This window comes from Syngnathoides biaculeatus, chromosome 6, assembly GCF_019802595.1.
Source record: "Syngnathoides biaculeatus isolate LvHL_M chromosome 6, ASM1980259v1, whole genome shotgun sequence".
In the NCBI taxonomy this organism is placed as follows: Eukaryota; Metazoa; Chordata; class Actinopteri; order Syngnathiformes; family Syngnathidae; genus Syngnathoides; species Syngnathoides biaculeatus.
In genome coordinates, this window is record NC_084645.1 from 26,561,049 (window position 1) to 26,588,821 (window position 27,773).

The 27,773-nt window shown below is 45.2% G+C and overlaps 2 protein-coding genes and 1 non-coding gene across 6 annotated transcripts in view; 2 read left to right on the forward strand and 1 right to left on the reverse strand.

Moving 5' to 3' along the window:
* Window positions 1-946: 946 nt before the first annotated feature.
* On the forward strand, window positions 947-27,534 carry tubgcp6 (tubulin gamma complex component 6). 3 transcript variants are annotated; one of them, XM_061823035.1, is made up of 25 exons: window positions 947-1,247; window positions 1,984-2,790; window positions 2,947-3,110; window positions 4,332-4,545; window positions 6,603-6,761; window positions 9,538-9,659; window positions 9,773-9,836; window positions 9,927-10,036; window positions 10,120-10,211; window positions 11,848-11,987; window positions 14,265-14,414; window positions 15,792-15,873; window positions 16,306-16,394; window positions 17,805-17,920; window positions 18,141-18,279; window positions 18,758-18,874; window positions 19,118-20,492; window positions 20,608-20,751; window positions 20,945-21,113; window positions 23,831-23,972; window positions 24,148-24,342; window positions 25,039-25,171; window positions 26,781-26,994; window positions 27,123-27,316; window positions 27,403-27,534. In XM_061823035.1, the coding sequence occupies exons 2-25, from the start codon at window positions 2,005-2,007 to the stop codon at window positions 27,492-27,494; spliced, it is 5,202 nt and encodes a 1,733-aa protein (XP_061679019.1). In that variant the 5' UTR covers window positions 947-1,247; window positions 1,984-2,004; the 3' UTR covers window positions 27,495-27,534. The 3 variants fall into 3 exon arrangements, with proteins under 3 accessions (XP_061679019.1, XP_061679021.1, XP_061679020.1); XM_061823037.1 differs by having other exon boundaries at window positions 18,803-18,874; XM_061823036.1 differs by having other exon boundaries at window positions 947-1,232.
* On the forward strand, window positions 22,915-22,986 carry trnag-ucc (transfer RNA glycine (anticodon UCC)). Its single transcript has one exon. It is a non-coding gene; the product is annotated as a tRNA-Gly (tRNA).
* appl2 (adaptor protein, phosphotyrosine interaction, PH domain and leucine zipper containing 2) overlaps window positions 26,893-27,773 on the reverse strand; it is a 30,865-nt gene continuing 29,984 nt past the window's right edge. Inside the window, exon 25 of one of the 2 annotated variants that reach the window (XR_009795460.1) lies at window positions 26,893-27,021. The gene's annotated coding sequence lies outside the window, so the exon portion shown is untranslated. Of the gene's footprint in view, window positions 27,022-27,479; window positions 27,612-27,773 lie in introns of those variants that run through there. The other variant, XR_009795459.1, reaches the window with a different exon arrangement.

Genomic DNA, 27,773 nt, shown 5'->3' on the forward strand with positions numbered 1-27,773 from the left:
TATCTGGATATGGGCCAGATTTCACAGCCAGACCTCGAAGAAATGCCCTTGACCCATCCCAGTGACGTCACCGGTGCTTAGCATTCCAGACCATTCTTTCTAGCTAGGCCAATATGGTAACGTGTTGCGCCCCAAACTGTAACAACAATAAGAAAACGCACCTAAATGTGTCATTCTTTAACCTCCCATGGGGTAATTTTATTCTTATTCTTATTCTTATTATTAATGTGACAATTAATGCACATAATTATTTTTCTTTTGTTTGTTTGTATTTTGGGGTCAAAACAGGAAGCGCTGTAGAGGTGGCAAAAGCTGATTGGCTGTCAGTTCTCCGGCCGGGGTCAATGGAATGTCTGAGCGAGAGAAGAATTTCGATAATAGTTTCCAATTTAGCAATGTTTCTGGGTAAAATCTGTGGATGATTTTGGCATTAAAAGAAACACGAAACCCTCATCTACTAAGTTTTTATGTATGGTCCCATTCCTATTTTTTTGACAAAGTCCTCCTTTAATGTATATTGCCCGCAGCCGGCTTAGGTAGAATTTTTTTTCAATATCATGTATTTAACATTGTTTCAATAAATACAGTAATTATAATCAACTTTTTAACTACAAATTGTACAAATCTTTTTGGTATTAAACATGCACATTTAAACAGCTAACCTATTATATAATAATTCACTAATAATCTGAATAAAGATGTCTTTAAAAAAAAACAAGTTATCTGGACGCGCTCAAATAATTCGGTTTTAAACAATACTACAGTATGTTTCAACTGAGTTTGGAATTCTCCCATTTTTGTGTCGACACCTGAACACGTTTTTACAAAGCGGGGTGTAAGATTGACCCTGATGACCAATCAACGCGGAGTTTGGAAAGATGGAACCAATCACCGCCAGCAATTATTTTTGGTGTCCAATCACCTTGAAGGCTCTTATTTCCCTTCTCCGAGATGGAAGGTGGCTGACAGGTTAGCTTGTAGTCAAAGACATGCGAGCACACGCGTTTAATGTGGTTTTAATACTCAACAATAAATCCAAGTAATAAAAGACACTTTGGGCACTAACAAAGAGAAAGGCTCCCGTTGTGGGACCCTGGTGAACTCAGCAAGAATGCGGCTGCTGGATTGACGAGCGATGCCAGCAACAACTGTTAGCATCCGCTAGTAATTCTGGAGGCAGTCTCGATGTGGAGAAGCAGCGATGACGCTCCCTGCCGAGTGAGCCGATAACGGTACACTTTTTGACGGTAACCAAATCATTTCAAAGTGTCTTCTTCCTTCAGACAGCATGCATATATTTTGCTAACCGAACGCTGTGATGTTTAGCTAACTGTAGCTAATGCTATCACAGGGTGTACATCATTGCATGCAAGTTATGCTCCAGGCACCCTTACTGCAAATGTATTAAATTCATTTTTTCTTCATAAGTCTACACACCGCACCCCAAAATGAAAAAGAGAAGTAAGATTACATTCAATGAATGTTGATCGTGAATAAGCATGATTTTGTGGTGCTTTTCGTTGGCTGGACTGAAAGACTGTATTCAGGATTGAGGGAAATGTGAATTTAGGAGTGTAGAGAGACGTACTGGATGGACTGGTAGTGTATTGTAATTGAAAGAAAAAATTGGGTGGGTATCGTGAGGACCCCTGACGGGCAAGTCACAACAGCAACAAAGACACCTTTGATGTAGCTGAAAAGCTGCTCCAGAGTGGTCCTGACCACAGACTTTGGTGACCATTAATCTTTCGGCAGGCCGATGGTCCAAAGCACACAGCCAAAATCCTAAATGAGTGGCTGGAATCCATGTGGACGTCTCTGAAACCGTCCAGTGATGAAATTTGTGTAAAGGCTCTGTACTGTATAAGTCGTGTGATTCCTTCATTTTGTATTTTATTTTTTAATAAACCAAAGTGTCAATGCACTACAGAAGTTATCGCAAACCGTTTTACATAAAGTGTCGTCCTATTTCCTTTCATCCAGGCTGGGAAAGGTGGTGCCACAATGTACACGAGTCCTAAACGTCCCGTCAGGTCCGGTTGCAACACGAGCTCCAGCGTCCCGGAGCTGCTGACCGCCCTGTGTGACAGCAGCCTGGCCGGGGTGTCGTGGAAGCGTCGGGCCCTGGGCGGCGTCTCAAGGGAAGGCTTCCGTAGAGCTCTGAAGAAGCGAGCCTATGGCGCTCTGTTGGCCCAGCTTTTCCAGGACAGCGCTAAAGCACCCGCCACATCGGTGTCCACGCCGAGGCCGCCTCCGAGGAACAGAGTCCTGATGATCTGCTTTGACCTGAGGGTGGCGGGCTGCCGGGAGGAGGCCGAAAAGCTGGAGGAGCTGCTAGAAAAGCTTCCAGACGGGGCCTCCTCCGGCCTGAGTGAAGTGGATTCCGTCCTCGAGCTCCTGGTCCACCTTGCTGGCACCTCGCCCCCGCCGCCGCCCTCCTTCAGCCGGGACTACATGAGGCGCGAGAGGCCCGTGCTGCGCAGGCCCGAACCCTGGCCCTACCAGAGCGAGGAGCTGCAGAGGCTGGAGGCCCACGCCTGGGCGCTCGTGTGCGGCGAGGAATGGGCGTCCTTGGAGCGCTTGTGCGAAACTCGGAGCTTGATGGAAGCTCAGCCTCGAACAGGCTTGTTGGCTCTCAGGACTAAAATGGACATTGAGGAAAAATTTGAGAAGGAGACCAGGCTGTCTTTGTTTGGAGCCTTGCAGCACACTCGAACCTCAGACCTGGACATCAGACTGGACCTTCCCCCTGTTCCCAGCAACGTAGATGTGACCGGGTTCCCTATAAGGGTATGACTTGTTTCTGTAATTTCTCAAATCCAAATGATTTTTTCCCCTAGATAGGAGTACTTTTTGTGGAGTTATTACTCCAGTGAAGTAGACCGCCTGGACCCAAGAACCCCAATATCAAATACCGAGTCAAATGCGTTGTTTCATTCGGTGCAGATTCCGCCATGTTTGGATCAGTCCGACGACGAAGGCTTCCAGTCCGCATCCAACATGACACCGGACTCTCAGTCGGAACCCAGCCCCGGTCCGGAGTTGGACGTGTGGGAGGCTCTGCGCACGTTCGAGCCCGGAGTCCGCTGCTGCTGGGAGTCCGTTGGCTGGTGAGGCTTATGTATTGTGTATTGCATAGAAAAAATATTGTAAATGAATATCTTTTGTCTACTTAAGAAGCGTGAGTGTCTTCAAATTATTTAAACCTGAAATAAACATCAATTATTAATTAGAATTTGGAGATTTTAACCCTTTATTATCAAATTAGTTGTGTGTATTTGAGAGAGAAACACACACACTTTATTTTAGGGCTGTCACCATCTAATCTTTTTAGAATGAATTATCCTATAGATATTTTATCGAGTACTCGAGTAATGGCCGCCCCTGCTAACCTGCATTGTAGTCTCATTGATGAGGGCTGGACTTCTATCCTTAAACTGGACATGTTGGTATTGAGTGTACGGAATGAAGGCTGTAGAATTTGCGACAAATTCAGCCTTTACAAAACTGTTAAATTAACTGTGAGTGGACTCCGTGTGGAAGGGTAGAAAAGTCCAAATTTATATCCAGTCTGATTCAATCCTTGTTTTATTGCTGACATCGGCTAGATGAGAAGATTCCAAAAACAAATTACCGTAATTCCCGCCCTACAGAGCGCACCTGGTTGTAAGCCTCACACAGTACATTTGTAAAGGAAATACCATTTGGTACATACATAGGCCGCACCTGTGTAAAAGCCGCAAGTGCCCACATTGAAACTCGAGATATTTACAAAGAAAGGCGATACACAGAAAGAGTTTAACGGTAACGCTAGTGCTAACACTAGCACTAACGTTAGCGCTGCGCTGTAGTCGCTCTTAAATCTGAAACCCTTTCCTGGCGCCCTCGTAATTACATGAAAGGAGAGAGAACCTGACGTTAACAGAGCCAGTTAAAATAAAACTTACGGGTAAATATCACTGAGACGCGCCAGACTGTACACAGAGAGTTGAATGCTAGCCCCGCCGTTTTAACAGGGCCAGTTTAAAAAAAAAAAAAACAACAAAAAAAAAACATACTGGTAAAAATCACTGAGACACGGCACATTTATTCCACGGGTCTCACTCTTATCTTTTCCACTCGAGCGCCCCCTTGCGGCAGTGACACATTAGCCGCATCACCGCATAAACCGCAGGCTTGAAAACGTGTGAAAAAAGTTGCAGGAAATTAAGATAATGTTCAAATTCAACATATGTCCCTTAAACGCAGAGAAAAGGGTTTCAATTTTTAACAAAAAAAAAAAAAACAAATAGCAGAGGGTTCATTTTTTTCGTCAATGTGCGTGCCACTAGGCCGCCAGGCAGGAGGGAGTCTCTGTACTTGAGCGAGAGCGGCAGAGAGGGCTTCGACCAGCTCTATCGCCTGTGGGAGGGCGAGATGAGGGTGGTCAGCGCCAGTGTGCCTTCCCCGCTCATCCCGCTGCCCGTCGACTCTCAGGAGCAACTCGTGGGCGACCTCCTGAATGTGCTGATTGGTGTGGCCTCCACCACCTTCCCTCTCAACCAGGTACAGTCCACTCGCTTCCCATCTGGTCGCATCTCAATGTGACCCTACACAGGTTACGATCCTTAATTTTGGTCCGTTACACAATCTGGCACCGTGTCAGGTCCTCTTGGATTTCTTTCGACAAATGAATCCACTTATTGGGAGTCTCAGCATTTCTGAGTCCTCACTAATCTGGAAAGTTTGTGTATCTTGGTGGGAAAATCTATTCTTATTTAGAGTTTGGAGCCCAGAGAAAGTTTTTTGGGGAAAAAAAAAAATAAGTCCTGTGACAGCAGTTTAACTGACACGAAAAAATCTGAAATATCCATTTTGGAAATTAACAGGGTGTTGAGCATCCTCGCTAACGCTAAATTGCAAAGCTTTTTTGCTAATGCGGGTGGAGTATGGCATCCCTGTTTGATCATCTCAAGGATTTGCCATGGAAAAAGCAGTACCAGTCCCCACTCATTCATTTTTTTTAAACTGTTTTGTTGAGCATAAAGTACTGTAAAATTCCCAGCGTACAGAGCACACCTGGTTATAAGCGTCGGTACACAGAAAGAGTTTAACACTACCACGGGGCTAGTGTTAGCGCGGGGCTAGCGTTAAACTCTTTGTGTGTACTCAGGCTTATAACTAAGTGTGCTAACACCAGCGCCGCGCTAACACTAGCGCCGCCTTACCGCATAAACCGCAGGGTTGAAAGCGTGTGAAAAAAATTACAGTAGTGTATGATCCATGCAGATCCAGCATCGTAACAGGATAATTTACAGTCGGTAATCTAGTACCAACTTATACTGTTTTTCTTAGAATTTTTTTTTCCTGATTGCTTTGTGCATTCCGTGCTGTTTTTGATCTAGAAAACTTGGATTTCTTAATGATTATGTTGGTGATAATGGAATAATCCCTACCGTGTTGGTCAGGGGTGTCAAACTAATTTTTGTGGCGGGCCACATTGGAGTTCTCGTTTGCCTCAGAGGGCCGTTATGTCTGAAACCATAAAAACTTGTAATTGGTTGATCATATTTACTCATTAAATTTATGAACTAGGTTGGTAATCAGAAATAAAGGATAATAGGTTTTTCAACTATTATTGATGTTTGGTTACGCAAAAATGATTGCGATATCTCAACGTTATCATTGATGATATAACAATTTGAAATTTCGGTCCAGATTTGAACAAGAATCAAGTAGGTTGACACATATGATTTGCCCTTGCGGGCCACATAAAATCATCTGGCGTGCCGGATCTGGCTTCCAGGCCTCAAGTTTGACACCTGTGTCGTCAATGTTATCATTTATGACATGATGAATTTAAGTTTTGGGCCAGATTTGAACAAGGATCATGGAGGTTGACACACATGATTTGCCTTTGCAGGCCACATAAAATCATCTGGCGGGCTGGATCTGGCCCCCGGGCCTTGAGTTTGACACCTGTGTGGTGTAGATGAACATTTATACGTCCAAATACATTTTTCGTAACAGTGTCGAACCAAGATTTATCAAGTCAGCAATTTATTCTGGAGAATCTTGTTTGGCCCCTTTTCCCCCCTCTCATTTTCAGCTCTTGTTTGTGTACTGTTCAGTTCCTCTAAGACATCTTAAAACACACCCTTGTAAAAATATTCCATTCAAAATTCAAGTTATCCCAGAAAAATGAAATCCCCAGGGAGCTTTTTATTTGTTGCTCAGCCATAAAGAGTTGATATGCCTCGTGAAGATAAGTTATTTCTTTTTACAGCATCTTTTCCTTGTAGAACGTCAACATGTCGGCTGCTGAGCTCGACACTCTCGCGCAACCTTGTGGGGTTGCTGTGCTGTGCAAAAAAATTATTTTGCACGATATAGTATCTCCCACAACTGTGCTGGCCAGCAACTTCTCATAAAAATAATAAAAAAAAAAAATCCATAGGAAGAACAACAAAACACCAATGAGCAGCTCTCATATATATTAATAAACCACAAATCGCAATGGACGTGACTCTCTATGAAATGTGATATCTTTTATACAGAAAGTTTATGAAATGTTATTAGTCTGAACAGGCTTTCTGCGTTGTTTGCGGTTTGTTCTCCCCAAGAGTGTACAGTTCGACGTCCGCCCCGGCGTGTGCGTGTCAGGAGCTTCCCCGGAAAGCGTTTCCCGTCTTCTGGGCGAGCTGGCCCAGTACGGGACGCACTACTTGCGGCTCAGTCGCTTCTCCCTGCAGAGCCCGGAAAAAAAGGGTCTGGTCTTCCAGGTAAGTTCCGGGTCAGCGCCGTGACTTGATATTTTGAATATTGAGTATTAGCTTGACATTGTTGTGTGTAACTGGCACAACATTTATTTTTTGGACCTGACCAATTTGCTCCCTAGATGAGCTGCAGGAGAATTAAAGACTGAAATGGAAAAACGGCAAAGTCAAGTTTTTTTTTCATTTATTTTTTTCATTTTTTAATGAAAGTGTCTCACACCCGAGCGCATTTCTTCGCCTCTGACGTTTAAATTAACTTGCATTTGCATAAGACTCGACTGACTTAGACAGGGCACTTCATGTAATTGTCAACAAGATTATTGGAGTATGATTTAATTGAAGATGTATTTGTGGAAAAACAAGCTTTTTAATTAGATATGGGATGACATGGTAAATTAATACAAATAGAAGCGTTTGAGCGTCTTGAAAAATGCCAATTAAGTGCCATTCATTATTAGTAATCATGAATTAAAGGGATGTTTTTAAATATGCATTCTCAGTCACCTCAATTCAAATATGCAAATACAACGTTTAATACGTGCTGTGGTTCCTTTTACGATCGATTCCTTTTGGTTGATGTTCTTTTGCAGTTTTTAAACCAACGCCAGCGCCTTGTTGTAACATACTTGAGATGTGTTCTTTTCGGGCAGCGGTTCTGAACATTTTTCCTCAGAACACCATTTAAAAAGTACCTACCTCTCCCAAGTACCACTATCACGAGTAGCATTAATATTCAATAGCACTGTAATCCTAATTTGGCAGCAATGTAACCTAAATTTGGGTGCAAGTTATAATGCTAACACCATTATAAAGTTGTACTTACAGTAACTTTGGAGAAAAAAAACACTTGAATATAAAACAATACAATGAAAAACAAAGTGTATGTTGGGACCCCAGTGCACCTTTTTGCTAATATTATACATTTTTTATGCTGAATATGAATCTTAAATCTGTTATGAAGGCAACATTTTTAATTTATCTGCAACAAAGATCCCCATAGCTCACTGGTTAGAGCATTGGTTTGGTAAAACAGGGGTCGTGAGTTCGTATCTCACTGCGAGGATCAGGGATGAGAATTTTCCGCCAATCGGCGGATTTCCGACTTTTTCAGACCAAAATGACCATTCTCGAGATAAGCGCAAATCCGAAAAATTTCGGGGGTTATCGTGCGCCTGCCTCTCGGTGGTGGGCTCCGAGCTGCAAGTTCAATTTAGTGCTAGCACAAGCACGACTATCATATGCCGTTCTAATTTACTCGGTAGTGTAAATATTTGATTTTGCGACATAAACTTTAAAACTTGTTTGTAGCAGATTACTCGATTGGACAACAGAGTTATACAGTATAACGATCCAATCGTGTTAGTGGTTAATCGAGTTTCACCATTGCCATGTGCATGTGTTCTCGGTTCTCAGAAGTCGCAGTGTAACTTGTTAGTTAGCCAAGTAATGGCGCGTGGGACTCGGATAGCGCGAACTGAGCGACGGTGTGTTCAAAGTTTTACGGTGGCGAAAGTGTTGGGAAAAAAAGGATGAAGATCGAGCGAGGGCAATTGACAAGGATGCTGGAATCAAAAAGTGTTTCAGACGGGCATGGCTCGAAAAAAGTGTAACCGTGCAAATGGGACCGAAAACGGTAACAACATGTCTAACCGAACGCATACAAAAAGTGGACATTCCCGGCAAAGTGCTGTGCACTCTGTGTTCCGATAGGAGCAAAAAATATCCAGGAGGAAACTCAACCCCCCCCATGGACAGACATTTTCAGTGTTTTTCCAAATTGGTCATACTCATCCCTGGAGGATAGAAGTCCAGCCCTCATAAATGAGACTAAAATGACGGTTAGTTGGGGTGGCCATTACTCGAGTACTCGATAAAATATCTCACTGGGGCCTCTACTCCCCGAGAAGGGTTGCGTCGGGAAAGGCATCCGGCGTAAAAACTGTGCCAAAGAAATATGAGCGTTAATTTGAGATGTTACGCTGTGCCAACCCTTAACGGGAAAAGCTCTTGTTTTGAAATTATGCAAAAGCCGTGTATTTAGTGATTTGATACGCGACAACTACTTTGCATGTAAAATGCTTATTATTGCACCAAAACACACCGAAGCCGATAACGTAGTCTAAGTTGGTATATTTTCACAAGTAGGGATTTTAATGAACGTAATCCATTTAAAATGTTGCCACGTTTATTTGAGAGCTACGGCTGGTCATAACTTTCACGTGGTAACCTGATGCCATAGCCAGACAGTACCCAGACCCGTCCAAACCCCATTTTTTGTCACAATTTTCCCAAGATGTCATGAGCATAACTGCAAAACTTTATACTGAAAGCTGGTATCCTGTCCTTGTTTGGGCACTAAATTGACTCCCAGTTTATCATCGTCCCAAAACAGCCCATCCCAGATTTTGTGACCTCAGAGGTCCGCCCACTAGAGGAGTCGTTTTGTAGGTAAGAGAAACTAGGTCAAAATTTGCGGACTTTAATTCATAAACACTTATAATTTTTGGTAAAAACGTCGAACAAGATATGCATTTTATGGAACACTTGAACATATATTTTCGTCTAGATAAGTTAATTTGTGTTAGAAATTACTCATTCTATACACTTTAAGTACGGTGTTACCAGAGTGTGCCTATATGTGTTTTTTTTTTTGTGCAGACTAATTAATTATGATGCTGTTTCTAACCTCAATTAACCTAAAGAGTATGTCGGAAACTGAGGACCCCACGTCTCGGTTGAGAACATTAAGCGTCATAAAAAAACGTGTATCTGCGTCTCCAAGGCATTCACGGGGGGTCTGAGGAAGTACTTGCATTACTACCGAGCGTGCGTCCTCAGCACGCCTCCCAGACTCAGCCTGCTGACCGTCTGCTTCCTCTTCCGCAAAGTTGGCCAACAGCTCAGGTGAGGGACTTTTTTTTTAGGGGGATGACTGTAGTCGCTGTCCTGGCGCCCTCATAATTACACGAAAGGAGAGAGAACCTCGATGTTAATGAGCCGCTCCACTTTCATCTCAGGTATCTGTCAGAACTGTGCCGCGTGGACGGGCCTCTGGGTGGCGACCGGGCCGCTTTCCCTGTGGTAAGTTGCTTTTCATCCGCGGCCCGCTGCGTGACGTTCGCCCTCGTGTAGCTTTTTAGAAGGCTCAAATGACCTCGGCGTTGATTTCAGGGCGTAAAGCTGCTCTCTTACCTCTACAATGAAGCCCAGAACAACTGCAGCAACGAGAACTACCCGGTGCTGCTGTCCCTCCTCAAGAGCAGCTGCGAGCCCTACACCAGGTCAGCACACACCAACGTCGCCGAGGTGTCACCGAAAAACTGTCATAGGCTCGTTCTGGACCGTGTCTTGTCTCCTTTCTCAGGTTTGTGTCCGACTGGGTTTACAGTGGCGTGTTTCGAGATGTTTACGGCGAGTTCATGATCCAGGTCAATGAAGAGTACCTTGGCTTCAGAGGTATTATTTATTGTCATAGTTGTTGAGCCGCTTATCCTAACGAGGGTCGCGGGGAGTGCTGGAGCCTTTTCCAGCTGTCAACAGGCAGGAGGCGGGGTACACGCTGAACTGGTTGCCAGCCAATTGCAGAGCACATGGACACAAACAGCCGCACTCACAATCACACCTAGGGGCAATTTAGAGTGTCCAATTAATGCATGTTTTGGAGGAAACTGGAGTGCCCTGAGGAAACCCACGTGCAAACTTCACACAGGCGGGTCCGGGATTGAACCTGAGACCTCAGAACTGTGAGGCCAACACTTTATCAGCCGGGCCACCGTGCTGCCCACCACTGTTTAATTTAACCATATTACCCGTTACTGTAAAGAAAAACGGGAAAGCTGTGCACAACCGGTTTGGACATCTGCCTCACAGTCTGAGCATCAGGGTTCAAATCCAGGCCCGGCTGTTGTTAGTTAGCATGTTCTCCCCGTGCCTGCATGGGTTTCCTCCAGGCACTCCGGTTTCCTCCCACATCCCAAAAACACACATGGACTCGTGGACTCTAAATTGTCCACAGGTGTGAATGTGACTGTGAATGTTTTTTTATATGTGCACTGTGATTGGCAGGCAACCATTTAAAGGTTTACCACAGCTTTTGCCCGAGGATAGCAGCGACCCTAGTGAGGATAAGCGGGATGGAAGATGAATGAATATTCCCCGCAAAGCATTTTAATTTGACTGAAGCTTTTTTCTTGCCGTGTTATTACCTGATATGAAGTGCTGCGTTTCCTACTTGTGTAGGAATTATATTAGTCTTTGTTTTTTTTTTGTTCAGGTACAAAGGTGACATTTCCAGCTCAGTGCAATTATTGTCTTTGAACACTAATCCATAAGGCTCGCCGCGTGCACGCTACTCTCTGTCGCCCGGCCCGGTGTAGTTTGTCAAGCGGCGTTCCGTTCAAGGTCACGCCACGGTGGTTGCTTTGTCCGGCTAAGAGGTTAATTTGCTCGTCGGCTCCACCTCATCAACTCTCCGCACTTGAACCCCGTGCGCTCCTCGCTCCGGCTTGTCTGGAGGGCGCCCAAATGTCACCACTCCCACGGAGGTTGTCAGATTGGGGGCCGAAGCAATCAGCAATCGACTCAACTCTCGCGGCTGTAAAATGCCCCGGGAGCTCGGCGCATTCACGTGCTCTTGTGTGTTCAGGATCAACTGAGCTAAGCGGTTTCCAAACTTGAGTCCAAGTAATAATAAGAGTCGTCCGAGTCAGAATTCCTAATGGGTTCTGTGATAAGAAGGACACTGTGACTCATTTAATTTACAATTGTAGTGTAGAGGGTCAACTTGAGCCTTCCCCAGTTGACTGTGTGGAAGGCATTGGTATACCCTGGACTGGTTGACAGCCAATCACGGGGCACATATAGACAAACAATAATCCACACTCATTATTAAATATGAATAGTGCTCTGGTACTGCAGAAAAATGCTTTCTAACAGTAAAAACATTTGCACACCGAGGACGAGCACAAGCGAATATTCATTTTGCACCATTGACAATTACTTAAACTGCCAGTGGCCAGAATCAATAGGACACTCGCGACTTTTGGCCACCTAATTCAGTTATGGATGATTATTGTTTTTTTTTTTCCTCCAGACAAACACTTCTGGGTCCAAGGGTATACTTTGATCTCTAAAGATGTGGAGGAGTGCGTGCCCGTCTTCCTGAGGCACATCGCCAATGACGTGTACGTCTGCGGGAAGACGATCAACCTCTTGAAAATATGCTGCCCGCAGGTTCGCCTCATTTTATTTATTCCTGCTTGTCCTCCAATTGAAAATGCGTTTTCACCTATAAGAAATCCAACTGATGCCATGTCACGAATACTTATTACCGTAATTCCCGGCCTAGAGTGCGCACCTGGTTCTAAGCCTCACCCAGTACATTTGTAAAGGAAATAACATTTAGTACATAAATACAAGGTAGCTGTGTAAAAGCCGCAATTGCCCACATTGAAACTCACATTCAAACATGAGATATTTACAAAGAAAGATGGTACACAGAGAGTTTAATGCTAGCACCGCCACGCTAAACCTAACAATAGTGCCGCCATGCTAACCCTAGCGCCACTGTGCAAACCCTAGCACCCCCGCTTTAACGCTAATGCCGTTGCGCTGACGCTAGCGCAGCGGTAACCCTAACGCCATGCTAATAGGGCCAGTTAAATAAAAAATATACCGGTAAAAATCACTGAGACATGGCACTAACACACTAGCGCAGCGCTAACAGGGCCGAGCTGGTAAAAGTCACTTCCTCGGCACATATATTCCACTGGTCTCACTCTTGCCTTTTCCGCTCAAGTGCCCCCTTGTGGCCGTTAGGAAAAAATGCACAAATTAGCTGCATCACCGCATAAACCGCAGGGTTGAAAGTGTGTGGAAAAAAAAAAAATGGCGTCTCATAGGACGAAAATGACAGTAAATGCACAGGCAAAGCTTGAAGTTGTATTTTTTTTAAACTGTATTTCTAGTGCAAAAAAAATAATTGAACCACAGCAAAAGCCTGTGTCCATGTACAGTACTTTTAATTCATTAACCTCAAACTAATATATAACAATATGTTAAGAATACATATATCTGGCTTCTGTCCTGTTCTATGGTTTTCATTAAATTGTCAGTCTTGGCTCACACTGGAGCGTTTTTGTGGCAGTGTCACAAAAAAAAAGAAAAAACCTAAAAGTGTAATCGGTCTTTTTAGAGGCTCGCTGAGTGGAACTTGAGAGTTGTATTTTTCTCTAAAGTATTCCATTAAATTGCCAAATGCATGACCTCTAGAGCTTCCATCTTATTTTAATCGCAATAAATCTGAAAACATCATCTGCCTTGACCCAAACTAGCTGTTTTATTTCAAAGCCTGTTGCGTTGTTATTTCTTCAGCTCACGTCTGTCATCCATTTGGAAAAAAACCGGGGGGGGGGGGTAACCCCGCCGACTACAAGGGACGACAAATCAATATTGTGACAGAACAGTGACACTCACTGTCTTTTTCAAGTCCTTATCAATACACTAACATCCCTGTGATGATGCATCGTCTGGACGTGTTGAGACTGGAGTGTGACAGATTGCAGCACACGGCTCTGCTTTTTGTCTTGGGCTACTTTTTCCACGTAGACTCCTTATGTGCATAATCATGGTACTGGCGCCGTTTAACAAGGTCCTGTCCAAGAGATGTACAGTGATGGTTCTCGACCACCATCCGTTCCAGAAAACGGTTTGAAAAGTGATTTGTTCGAAAACCGAATCGATGTTTCCCATTACAATGAATGGAAAAAGAAATAATGCGTTCCAAGCCTAAAAAAATAAGCTTTTTAAAGCATTTTTTTTTTTAGCTTTTATCCTCCCGAAATGCTTCGTAATTGTCTGTAGATGCCACATGGCAGTGGCAAGGCTTTGACCCAAGCACAAAAACAGCGACTAAGTGAGTTCTTCAGCAAATAAGGAAGGGGAGGTTCACTACTCACTGCTTTAGGGGAAAAAAAAAAATCAAAGTTCAATGGTACCTTGTCCAAGGAGTGACCTAACTTATGAGATCTCCCAGATGCAAGCCATCACCTGGCCAATTTTATGCTTTGACTTGTGGCCAAAAATTTTAAGACAGGAACTCATGATGGTGGTTGGTGAGAAACTGCATCCCACTGCCCCCTGGTGGTCAAAGTACACACACAAAAAGAGCACACTATCCTCCTGGAAAAGACTGGGATCTTCCATTTCGTTCACCAGGCAAGAGAGGATTTGAGATCCAAGGGGTTTTAGTGACAAACATGGTCATAGAACTAAAACTTGTAGGTCTGTTTTAAAATTCACTCTCAGTATGATGTCGGGCTCCAATGCAAACTCCAACCGTGGAGCGGTTAACAGAGTGAAATGAAAGTGGTTTCATCCACTTGGTTTCATTTTACCTTGAAACATGATAGCAAATGTTATTAAAATGAAATCCCACAGTGAAGGATTATATCCCTCTTTAATGCATGAAGAGGAACTGTTGTGAAGCGTGTGTTCCCACTTCCCCCGCAGCACTACATCTGCTTGTCGGAGCTTCCAGTGCCGCGCATCGCCGTCACCTTCTCCCTGCAGGAGGTGGAGGCAATCGAGAGGGACTGCGCCGTGTACCGCGGCCGCATGGAGAGAATCGCCAAGCACAGCGCCGTCAGCCGGGAGGTGCAGGTACTGCCACGCAAAAAAACACAAAACAGCCTTCACAAATATTGCCAATGGCGACGACAGACCCTGGATGTTGTTCAAGGTTTAAAACCATTTTTACTAGCAATGTTTTATTGTGATATTTTAACATTCTTATATATTTCTTATAGAAGTGCCAAATAGTGTTACGCTTAATACATGGAACAGTCTTTAATCACAAGTCAAATGATGAAGAATCTGGACCCACTCCATAAATAAGGTTCAGAGCCAGTATTTGAACCCACATGGAAAACCTTCATCTCGACCTTTTTTTTTTTTAACTTTTAAAGCATATTTCACGCGGAAATGTCTGTCATTTTCCAAATTATATTTAAATGTCCACTGTCATGGACCCATCCATTTTTTTCACCAAACATCATGATGTTGTCGTATATGGCTTTTTGTAACTCCTGCCATGAAAATCCTCTCGACGGATTTGTTTTCGAGAAGAAACAGGAAGTGATGTACAGGGCAGTACCTCACTTGAGCGGGCTCGTATGTTTCTATTAGATTTACCTGCGGGAAGGTAGCTCATTGTTCCTTCGTGTTAGCCAAAATGCCGGCTTCTTGTATTGCTGGATATTGCTCGGACACTCGGGAGGATGGTTTCGCTCTTCATAATTTTCCAAAAGACCCGATTCGTCGTGGAAAACGGGTTCCACGTGTGCAATGGACGATAGCTTTGTGGGTTCCAAATGACAGGTAGGTGTGTATACAGCTACTAAAAAGATAATAATTGGGGGAGGGCGTAATCAGTAAGTCCAGGGGTGCTAAGTCTGTCAATGTGCCAACCCGGTTGAGCGGACGCGGCACCGCCGGGGTGGCTCATCTCATCTCTGTCGTCGCTCACAGGCGGCATTGTTTATCATTGCCGTGGAGGTGGATGGGACTGGGAGGCGGTTTGGCTGTGATCCGCATATCATCTAAATATGGCTATAAACGATAGAGTAATATTGCCCCGGTCACTTCACTCGGTTGTGAGATGTTCTCTTCTTTGACAAGAGCTTCCGTATCAGAAGGGCGTGTTTTCAATGGCGGATGTCCCAGTGTGATGTCACGGACAGAAGATGCAACCAATATGGCCACCACTTGAATGTCGAATGAGAGTTCCACAAATTTGCGCATGGGTGATGCACTCTCCCCTCATATTTATTTTTTTGTATAGACATTCAAGTAAATAACGTTATATGTACTTTTCATTACAATAACTATTTTAGAATGTTTATCGGCATGACACTTGACCTTTAAAGGTTGCAGTGCTTCACATCTAACTCCCGTGTTTTGTTGTTGAGTTTGCCACTCTGGCGTCGAGATGCCGGCGCACACGTCTTGTTCAAAGGTGATTGCTGTTTATCGGCGCAGGCCCAGCGAGCGGAGGAGGCGCGCCAGGAGCTGATCAATCAGGTCAGAGCGTCGGCAGCCAAAACCTTGGAGAGCATTCGCGGTAAGTGTTACTCAAACACACGTCCATACGGCATGTCATGTGTGATGTGGTATTTGATTTACACAGTCTGTGGTCCCCCGTTGAGACTACCTTTTTCCAAATAGCTCCAATACATGTTGGAACCGATGTCAGCCATGTTGATTCACGGCTGTACAAGTGCGATGCTAATTGCACTGAGGAATGTTTTTGAACAGGCGTCCAGTACTGCGCACTTAACACTCTCTTCGCGTCCTTTTAAGCACCTGAGAAGATGCCAGGCCAACTTGACTGGCCTCGTTCCTTTTACGTTCTTTGGCGACGTCATATACTGTATCTGTGATTGTTTGACGCAGATGGCAATGTCGTTTGATGTGTGCGCGTGCGGGAGATTCAGCGCACCTTTTCTGCGTGGAGGCCTAAGCGGCTCACGGCGCTTTCCTTCGTCTCCTGCAGGGCGCCAGGTGTCGCAGCGTCTGGCGGAGGAGGCAAGAAAGAGGGAGCACTTTGAGGAGCTCAAGCAGCATCTGGAACAAGAGCAGGAGGTGAACTGTCTTTTCTGAAGATGTTTAGAATATCCTGTAATGAGTTTAAACCGGGCGGCACGGTGGATCAGCTGGTAAAGCATTGGTCCCGGGTTCAATCCCGGACCCGCCTGTGTAGAGTTTGCATGTTCTCCTTGTGCCTGCGTGGGTTTCCTCCAGGCACTCCGGTTTCCTCCCACAACCCTAAAACATGCAACATTAATTGGACACACTAAATTGTCCCGAGGTGTGATTGTGAGTGCGAGTGTTTGTCTCGATGTCCCCTGCGATTGCCTGGCAACCAGTCCAAGGTGCACCCCGCCTCCTGCCCGTTGACAGCTGGGATAGGCTACAGCACTCCCTGTGAGTGACCCTTGTGAGGATAAGTAGCTAAGAAGATAGATGGATCGGATGGATACATGGATGGATGGATTTTTTAAAGTGTGACATCTGGTTGAATTCACATTCACAATTTTGAATTAAAATAATAATGTGACAAAGTTTCAGTCAACTTTTTCATTCATTCATTCGTCTTCCTTTCTGCTTATCCTCACTAGGGTCATGGGTCATTTTTTATTTTTTTTTTACATTTTGTAAAATTGAAAACCGAAAAGTTTGATATCTTTCTTCTTTCTGTTTCTGATGTGAACCCTTTCTCTTAGAAACTTTTAACCGTCTAACCTTTAGACGCAGATTGTATTTTCTTTTACTTTCGCAATACGTGTTCATGAAAAATGTGCAATGTACACAGACAGCACAAGGTTAAGGTTAGTGTACGTAGCCCATATACACTATACATTTCTGGATTTTTCTTTTTAGATTATCTCTCTTACAGTAGACATGCACCTATGATGAAAATTTCAGACCCCTCCATGATGTCTAAGTGGGAGAACTGTGATCCTTAAACCGTTGAATATTATTTTAAACTCGTTCACAGATGTTTTGGGGAAAAAATGCACTTCAAGTGAACCTGTGCACGCAACGAAGATGCTCTGCATCATCCGTTAACAACCTCAAATCCTCCACACAGCACAGTTTGTCTATCAATTTAGATGCATCAGGTCAACATACTTATTTTTTTTTTATTTAGAATGGCCGCCAAAACACACATAGAAGATGATAGATTCCGTAATAAACGCAACCAGGTCAATTTGCCATGAGTGTAGTAGCTACTGTTGTCTGTGTAAATGGTTCTCATGAGGGGAATTTGAATAAGCCACATTTCAGCCTTGACATTTCATTAAAACATTAATTTTTTATTTGAAATCTGTAACCCAGAAGCTCTCGGTGTAATGCATCGTTTACATAAACACCCTGGAGTGCAAACGCAAGCGCGGTTAGCCTTCCAAACCATACTATAGCCAGCCGAGGATGTGCAGTATTGGCTGCGCAGTTCATCTCTTACTGTCCGATGTGCTTTTACTGCGGCAGTGGCGCAGAGTGGCCAAGAAAAAGCAGGACGACGACGACTTCAGCTTTGGAAGAGAGCTGAGGGACCGGGAGAAGAGACTTCAAGCTCTGGAGGAGCAGCTGGAACAGAGAGCCAGGTCTGACTGCTTATTGATAGCTGATCGATAACCGAGTGATGATTCAAATCACCGGACGGGCGTCATTTCCACCCATGAGCTCCTTGAGAATGTATTCACCTTGTGTGTGACAGACTCTTACTTCATTGTATTCCACAAATCTGCTCCTTTACATTTGCTTCAGGTGAGTTTTGTATACGTGAACCCTACAGACGTGATGTGTGTTTGACTCCAACCGCAGGAAGGAGCTGATCGCCCAGTACAGCCACTTGTCAGAGGAGGCGGCCCGGAAGGAGCGGCGGGCCTTGTGGGCGGCGCAGAGGACGACACTGGACGAGGCTCGAGCCAACTTTTTCGCCCAAGATCGGCAGCGGTTGCAGGTGTGTTGCGTGAGCCTTTTAAATGCCCACAGACGTGATTTTTCTGCTTATAAGCGGAATTCTGTCTTTTTAAATTGCATTGATTAAAAAAATGTATATATATTCTCTGTTTTTCTGCAATATTCCGAGTCGTAACCCGTGCCAGAATCCACACTCGTTCATATTCCGGTCCGACTTTTGCAAGCGAGGTGGAAGATTAAAGACACGTCTGCTGATCGGTCGAATGTGTTCTTCCTGACCAATGTAAACGCTCGTTGTATACGAGGCGGTTCATGGGGCCATTTTCAAGTCAACACGATGGCGGTGCTCAAGAGGAAAGACGCCTCTCGAGTGAAAGAAAAGAATAGATATGTCAAAAATAAGTTCCGAGAACGAAGACTGGAACTGGAACGAGAAATCGTCGATACAGTTGGAAAGGGTGGCTATTTTTCAGTCTTTTTTTTTTTCTCATTCAGTCAAATCACATGTCTGTGCTCAGCGCTGGGATGCATTTGCAGCCAAATGTCATGTGACTTCTGACCAGGCCGTGTTGGAGAAGTATCCTTTGGGCCAGGAGAGACCTCCAGCTTCACCACCTCACCACCTGCTAGCAATGGTATGCAACTTTTCTTGTCTATAATCCTCATAATGCGGCTTCATTGGGGGGGTTGTTGGAACAGACGGTGTCACCAGTGGTCTTTTGTTTACTTTTACCGAGTACCTGCAAGGACCCAGCCCCTTGCCCAAAAGTCTGCAGTTTTTATTGATTTATTTGTTTAATCTTTATTCATCCAGATGCAGCAAATGAGAGCAGATTCTCATTTACATTTCTGTTATCTCGTTCATTTGTTCTCCACAGGAACGACCCGCAGAGCAGTTTCTGGAAACGACACCAGAGGCAGCTAAAGAATCGGAACCGTCTCTTACAGTTGACTCAGCCGCCTTCATGTCCGGCGACTTCATCCCGGAGTTGCCACACCCAGACAACATCCAGGAGGGCGACGCAGCCTTGACGGAGACGGGCACAGATGTCCTTGAGTCGTGTCCCACAGCACAGCTGATAGACTACGACTTCAGCGCCCCCTTCAGTCCTCTGGAAGGAATCACCGGGCAGCGATCCCCAGCCGCGCTCAAACCTCCTTGTAACTCAGTCCCACTGCAGCCCGTCGTGATCCGCAACCATCCGTCCTTTTCCCACTTCCCCGTGGGGGAGAACGTGCCTCTGGTCCACGACAGCCCCCCCGCGGCCAGCCCCTTTGGCCATGTTTCCAAATCCAGCTTTTCCCTTGGACAGTACACCCCCGAGGAGCCCCAATATGCATCCCGAGTTAATGGGCTCCCTTCTCAGGATGCTACGCTGCTCGGACAAGGTGACACTTCTGTTCTTGTAGAGCAAGACAAAGTTGTGGAACCACGGGAAGATCCGGCTGGAAAAGAAGACGACGATGCCCGGACGCGAGAAAAATTTGCCAGTGATTCTAACAGTAACGGGGTTTGCTCTTTAGAGGGTCTTTTAAATCTGTCCACCGCTCGTTTATCAGAGTCTCCAATGGCACATACTTCAGATTCACACATCAAGATTGGCGATAATGTCTCCGATGTCAAAGTCCCTCAGCCTTCCCCGAATATTCACGGCCACTCCTCGCACGCCCACATCAAAGTTGGGGAGAACGTGTCCAACTTCGTCCATTCGCACCCGGTCCGAAACGTCCACGGCCACGCTTCCGACGCCCACATCAAAATCGGGGAGAACGTCTCCGAAGTCTTCTCGCCACTGCCGTCGCCCAGCGTCCACGGTCACGCCTCGGACGCCCACATCAAAGTGGGCGAGCACGTTGCGGACGTCTTCTCTCCGACGCCCACGCCCGGCTCCCACGGGCACTCGTCCGACGCCAACATCAAAGTGGGCGAGTTTGTCTCTAACGTGTCTGAAGGCAGACCCCGATGGAGCAAGCACGGCCACGCCTCCGACTGCACCCTTCAGGTAGGCTGCGTGGTGCCCAGCTCCACGCCGTTGCCCGGAAGCGGGCACGGCCGGGTCTCTGAGTCCAGCTTGGGAAGCGGCTGCACGGTCTCTCAGAGCAACGGGCTTCCGTCATCGCTGCCGGGCGGCCAATACGGGCACTCCTCGGACTCCGCGCTGGGAGCGGGGTGCGTGGTGTTGGGCGAGTGCAGCAACTCGTCGCCTTCTCTGTCGGGAGCCGCGAAAGTGCATCTTGACAGTGATGCCAAAGGTATTCAAATGGGAAAAAAAACTAAATGAAAAAAATTCTATTTTTCGTCACATTTTTTGAGAGGTGTGACAATATATTATAATGTGACCAAGCTGTATAATGATCTTGTCGACAGCTGTGGAGTCTGGGACGCAGGAGCAGCGGGAGGGCGGCGGCAGCTTTGACTCCTCCCCCCGAGAGAAGTCCGAACACGAATATCTCCTGGCCTTGTCCGCTCAGTACCAGGTGGAGCGCTACAAAGACTGCTACAGCTTCATGGGTCAGTCGTTTGGCTGTAGCCTAAAATTGCATTTCTAAGAGTTGTTGAGGTCCCCAGTGCAGGCCAGAAATTGAATCTTCTTCCTCGCTTAAGTTGTGATAAATATGTTTTCAACCACCGGGTCGTGAAACAACAAGACTAGATACTATATTACGACGTAGGACGTTCCTAAACGAATCGGACGTCCTTCCAGAGTCGTCCCCCGAGTGTCAGCTGCTCAAGCACGTCGCCCGGGGCCCCCGCATCCTCCCCGCCGAGCCGGCCCTGCGCCCCGCCGCCGACGCCACGTCCTTGCAGCTCAGCGAGATGGTCTCCCTGCCGGTTCTGATCAAGCACTCGGTCACCACCCCGCTCATCACGCAGTGAGTAGCGAAGATGATCACGTGGCCACCGCGCGATGCACGAGCCGATCGTCATTATCTTCCATCTTTTGAGCTTTTCTTTCTTTTTTTTTTTTTTTTTTTTGCATACGATGCAGCTGAGAAGCTGCAATTCCGACTCTCCCTTCCTAATCAAGATTTTAATCTGCCCAGGCTGCAGGCCATATTTTTATTTAAATGTCTTTCCTCCTGACCTTGCACTTTTTACATCGTCTACCTGCACAATATAATTATGTTCGGTGCAAAAACTGCAGTGAAGCCCAATTGATTATTCCTGTTCATATAGGGCCCAGGTCATTGCTGCCCCTTAAAAGTTTTGTACCATAATTCCCGGCCTACAGAGCACACCTGGTTATAAACCTCACCCAGTACATTTGTAAAGGAAATACCATTTGGTACGTACATAAGCCGCAGCTGTGTAAAAGCCGCAAGTGCCCACTTTGAAGCACGAGATATTTACAAAGAAAGACGCTTGCTAACCAACACAGGCGCATGGACAGAGCTGGTTTTAAAAAAAAAAAAAAAAAAAAAACATACCTAAATCACTGAGATGTGGCAGGAACACAGGAGAAACATGCTAGCGCGGCGCTAACAGGGCCGGTTAAAAAAAATATACCGGTAAAAATCACTGAGACACGACAGTAACACAGAAGCAGCACTCTTGCACAGCGCTAACAGGGCCGGTAAAAGTCACTTCCTTGGCACATATATTCCGCCGGTCTCACTCTTACTTTCTCTGCTCAAGTGCCCTCTCGGGGCTGTGAGGAAAAAATGCAGATATTATCCGCATCACTGCATAAGCCGCAGGGTTGAAAGCGTGTGAAAAAAGTCGCGGCTGATAGGCTGGAAATTATTGTACTAACACGTCATCGGGATGAAGTACTACAAAAAGATTTGACTAAACATGATTTTAATAACACCCACCCATAACTCTTTTTTTTTTTTTTTTTTTTTATTTTGGATACAAAGAGACTGTACAGACAGTTTAATGCTAACGCTAGCGCCACGCTAATAGGAGCGTTTTTAAAAAAAAAAACAAAAAAAAAACATACTGTTAAAAGTCACACTGATACACGGCAGTAACACGCTAGTGCAGCGCTAACAGGGTCAGACAGGTAGAAGTCACTTCCTTTGCACATATTTTCCACCGGTCTGTCTTACCTTTTCTGCTCGAGTGCCCCCTCGCTGCCGTTAGGAAAAAATGCACAAATTAGCCGCATCACAGCATAAGCCGCAGGGTTGAAATTGTGTGAAAAAAGTTGCGGTTTATAGGCCGGAAATTACGGTAATTGTCCATAGATGGAGGCAAAGCACAGGTTTTATTGAAATATACTTCTTTAACTCACTAACGTCTTAACCTGATACCAAGATGGCAACAAAGCACTACTTTTGTCTAGGTGAACCTCCTCAACCCCAGTTTAGTGGTGAAACTGCTAATGCCCCCCCCCCCCAACCCCCCAACCATACATCATAAAACTAAAAGAAAAAGTGAGGTTTCATGGGCGTTACTGTGTATATATTTTGTCAATGATATCGTATTTAAATATTTGTCACAATATGTTACTTTCCTGTTCTGTGGTTCCAGTTTTCAGTTTTCCCTCTTTTCTACGACCGGTTAACCCCTCCTAAAAAAAATAAGCTAAAAAGCTGAAGGAAAAATGTGTTCCCAGTTTAGTTTGACGCGTGTCCAAGTTGGAGTTTCATGTCGGCCCTGTAATGGCCTCCAGCTGTGTGGTGCAGCCGGCTGGGCCTTTACTCGACCTTCCACGTCTGAAGTCATACAGCGTTGGTGGTATAGTGGTGAGCATAGCTGCCTTCCAAGCAGTTGACCCGGGTTCGATTCCCGGCCAACGCAGTTGTTTTTTTGTCTCTCCCACCCCCCCCCCGTTTTTTTTTTAGGTTAGGCATAAAAAAACGAGTTTTGGGTGCGTGTTATTAAAATCTTTTGTAGTATTTCCTCCCGATGACGTGAGTACCATAATTTCCGTCCTATAAGCGGATAATTTGTGCAGTTTTTTCTAACGGCCGCAAGGGAGCACTTGAGCGAAAAAGGTAAGAGTGAGACCAGTGGAATATATGTGCCGAGGAGGGGACTTTTACCGGTATTTTTTTTTTTTTTTTTTTTTTTTACCAGCCCTGTTAGCGCTGCGCTAGTGTTAGCACTGTGCTAGCGTATTGCTGCTGTGTTACTGCCACATCTCAGTGATTTGTACTGGTATGCTGTTTTTTTTTTTTTTTTTACCAGCCCTGTTAGCGCTGTGCTAGTGTTAGCGCCACGCTAGCGTATTTCTGCTGTGTTACTGCCACGTCTCAGGGATTTAGGTATGTTTTTTTTTTTTTTTTTTTTTAAGCAGCCCTGTTAGTGCTGTGCTACCGTGTTGCTACTGTGTAGCTGCCGCGGCTATTTTATTTTATTTCTTTTTTTTTAACCAGTATGTTTTTTTTTTTAACCAGCCCTGTTCATGCTACCATGCTGTTGCTATGTTAAGCTAAGGTATTAAAACTTTGAAAACTCTTTCTGTGTAAATATCTCGTGTTTCAATGTGGGCACTTGCAGCTTTTACACAGCTGCTGCGTATGTATGTCCCAAATGGCATTTCCTTTACAAATGTACTGGGTGAGGTCTATAATCTGGTGCGCTCAGCAGGCCGGAAATTACGGTAATCGACTTCATTTTGCATCTCGTTCTCGCCCCGCAGCGTGTCGCTGGTGAATAAGGCCGTGGTGGACTACTTCTTTGTGGAGTTGGGGGTGGAGCGGCACTTTGAGGCGCTGCGCCACTTCCTGCTGATGGAGGACGGCGAGTTTGCGCAGTCGCTCAGCGACCGGCTGTTTGAAAAGGTCAGTGAGGCTCGCCTTTCTCCTCTCTCGCTTACATCGTTTGAAGATTGCACCAGTCAGGAGTTCGTCTTTCGGTTTTCTTCATTTTCAAAGTGATCATCAAGGAGATAAATGCTGTTTGTTCCATTAATTATTAGTGCTTATATGTTATTTTCCCCATTTATTTTTCTCACAGCTGGGCAGCGGGCAGACCCCCGGGGAGCTGCTCACCCCTCTTGTGCTCAACTCCATCCTCAGCAAGGCGCTGCAGTACAGCCTGCACGGCGACACGCCGCTCGCCGCCAACTTCACTTTTGCGCTGCGCTTCCTGCCGGACACTTTCCACCCGCACGCGCCCGATTCCCTCAACTGCCTGGAGCTGCGTTACAAGGTGACTGAGTGACTGATCGCCAACGCGCCGAGCCACGTTGGACAGTGTGCAAGAAAAACAACATCGTCATTCGGAATAAACACGTTGATATATTACGAGGAACAATTGTTCACATGGTGAAAAATGTTTCATGGGACACCTGTCATTATTTGCGGAACTGCTTAGAGCCTTGGCCTCACAGTTCTGAGGACCCAGGTTCAAATCTCAGCCCCACTTGTGTGGATTTTGATGTTCACCCTGCACCTGCGTGGGTTTTCTCCGGGCACTCCGTTTTTCTCCCACATCCCAAAAACATGCAACATTAATTGGACACTAAATTCCCCCTAGGTGTGATTGTGAGTTGCGCCTGTTTGTCTTGATGTGCCCTGCGATTGGCTGGCAACCGGTTCAGGGTGTACCCGTTGACAGCTGGGATAAGCTCCAGCACTCTCGTGATCCTCATGAGCACAAGAAGCTCAGAAAACAGATGGATGGATGTTTATTTATGTCTTTTTCCTTCTTATTTTTCATTTTTGTTTAATTTTCATTTATCTACTGATTATCACTCTTAGTGGTCCACCCCCGTCCTTTTCCCTTCGTCAGTTTTTCATGAAGCTGAAACCGATTAATGGCACATTCATTGATTTCAATGGGAAAGGATGATTTGAGATACAAATGTTTTTTTTTTTTTTTGTGCATGCGTGTCGGCGGCCTCAGGTGGACTGGCCACTGAACATCATCATCACCGACAGCTGCATGAACAAGTACAACCGGCTGTTCTCCTTCCAGCTTCAGCTCAAACACATGGTGTGGAGCCTGCGCGACGTCTGGTTCCACCTTAAGCGGACGGGTGAGTGCACCGGTGCATTCTGGGATGCCGCCTCTCCAACTTTGTATTCATAGAGACCAGTAACTTGGTTTATTCCTCCCCTTCCCGAGCGGGCGCCGCTCACGTTATCGATCCGACGCTATTGATCTTTGACGCGGCGGTCAGACTATTCAACATAAATTTTGTCCTTTAGCCCATATTGAAAAAACATGTTCAGGTTGTATTGATTCTTATCACTCAACTCCTGCAGGGAACGCGGATGCCGACGTGTTAATGGCTCAAATGCAGTGCAAGTGTTTTTTTTTTTAAATGTCATTAACATTGATTTGTGCCTTTACAACATAAAAAAAATAACTGTGAAATGTCAGACACCATCAGAGGCTGAAGGAAATGTCAACATTTTCTTTTAAGAACTTCAAATGAGACGTTAAACTTTTATTTTCGCATCATTGAAATATTTTGAGATATTACCGTATGGCAGAGTTGGTTGTGTTACCTTTTTTTTAGACAACATATTGTTACCAGTGTAGCATAGTTGATAATAGCATATTTGTTATATCTTAACATTTCAAAAAAACAGACAAAAACATTAACAAGAACATTCATATTTCCTTTTATTATTTTAAGAATAAGGTAAAAATGAAATACTGTAATTTCCGTCCAATGGACCGCACCGGATTATAAACCTTACCCTGTACATTTGTAAAGGAAATACCATTTGGTACATACATATTCCGCACTTGTGTAAAAGGCACAAGGGGCCACATTGAAACACGAGATATTAACAAAGAAAGACGGTACACAGAAAGTTTTAATACCTTATCTTATCTTAACATAGCAACAAGACGGTAGCACAAACAGGGCTGGTTTAAAAAAAAAAAAAAAACATACCTAAATCACTGAGACGCAGTAGAAACACAGCAGAAACATGCTAGCATGGCGCTAAAGCTAGCGTGGTGCTAACAGGTTTGGTTAAAAAATTAAAAACATACTGGTAAAAATCCCTGGGACGTGGCTGCAACACGCTACCCCAGCGCTAACAGGGCCGGCAAAAAAAAGAAAACATACCGGTGAAAAGGAAAACAAACACTTGCGGCAGCAACACGGTAGCACAACACTAATAGGGCTGGTTTAAAAAAATATATATAAATATATAAATATATATATGTATATACCGGTAAAAATCACTGAGACACAGCAGCAACACGCTAACACAGCGCAACAGGGCGAATAAAAAAAAAAAAAAATACAGGTAAAAGTCACTTCCTCGGCACATATATTCCACTGGTCTCACTCTTACCTTTTCCACTCGAGTGCCCTCTTACGGCTGTTAAAATATGCACAAATTAGCCGCATCATTGCACAAGCTTCACAAGGGTTGAAAGCATGTGAAAAAAGTCATGGTTTATAGGCCGTAAATTACGGTAAATAAATATGCTATTCAGCAAGTCAAACCATGTCATTTATAAGGAAATGATAATGCTTATGATTTAATAATCTTAAAACAAACACATGTGAAAACCCTCTGATTAATCCCGATGAAGTTCAGCTGTTCAGAGGGGTGTGTCGACTTTTTCGAAGCACTATTTCTGCTAACGCTCAGCGTGTATTTGGGCCGCGCGTGCGCCAGCGCTGGTGAAAGGCGCAGGGCGGTCGGTGCAATTCCGCCAGCTGCAGCTGTACCGGCACGAGATGCAGCACTTCGTCAAGGTCATCCAAGGCTACATCGCCAACCAGATCCTGCAGGTGTCGTGGAGCGAGTTCACCGCCAAGATGGCCGCCGCGTGCGACCTGGACGCCACCCACCGCATGCACGCCGACTACCTCAACAGGGCCATCTTCAGGTGCGTCGTCGCGTTCAATGGCCGTTGCTGCGCATTTTGAAGAGCGTGGTGATATATATATATATATATATATATATTTTTTTTTTTTTTTAAATTAATTTCTTGTGTTTATTTGGTTTGGCCGCCAGGGCCTTGCTGACGGAGAAGGCGGCTCCGGTGATGAACATCATCCACAGCATCTTCAGCCTGATCCTGAAGTTCCGGGCGCAGCTGATCGCGCTGCCCTGGGCCAGCCAGCAGGGGGAGGCGGTGCACCCCAGCTTCATCGCCATGCAGCAGTCGTACAACACGTTCAAGTACTACTCGCATTTCCTCTTCAAAGGTGATCCCGGCCGAGTCGCGTCTCGCCTCGCTCTCCGTCGGAGGCCGCGACTAAAATGCTTGTTGTGGTTTTTGGTTTTTGTTCAGTGGTGACCAAGCTGGTGAACCGAGGCTACCAGCCCCATTTGGAAGACTTCCTGCTGCGGATTAACTTCAACAACTACTACAAAGACTCTTGAACGGGCGTGGTCAGTATTACGCAGTACACTCCTCTACTTGTATTCCATTACTTTGAAGTATTGCAATGGAGATCCCCTCAGCCGACGTCCTCACGTGTCTGATCGTGTTGGCATAAACTGGTTTATTTGTAGAAATAAATAAGTTAAGACAACAATGCTTTTATATCACCATATTTTTTGGGGAAGGGGAAAAAGTATTTTTTTCTTCATTAGTCTTTTATTTTTGAATAAATGTAGACTTTTTGAGTGTTAAGATATGATGGTTACATCCTTTAATTA

What these genes read in the sequence shown, in the direction of transcription:
- tubgcp6 (XM_061823035.1), top strand. Translation starts at nt 2,005, where the DNA reads ATGTACACGAGTCCTAAACGTCCCGTCAGGTCCGGTTGCAACACGAGC. An exon ending in TGAAAATATGCTGCCCGCAG is followed by an intron (nt 11,988 to 14,264) that starts GTTCGCCTCATT and finishes CTTCCCCCGCAG; the next exon opens with CACTACATCTGCTTGTCGGA. An exon ending in ATCTGGAACAAGAGCAGGAG is followed by an intron (nt 16,395 to 17,804) that starts GTGAACTGTCTT and finishes TTACTGCGGCAG; the next exon opens with TGGCGCAGAGTGGCCAAGAA.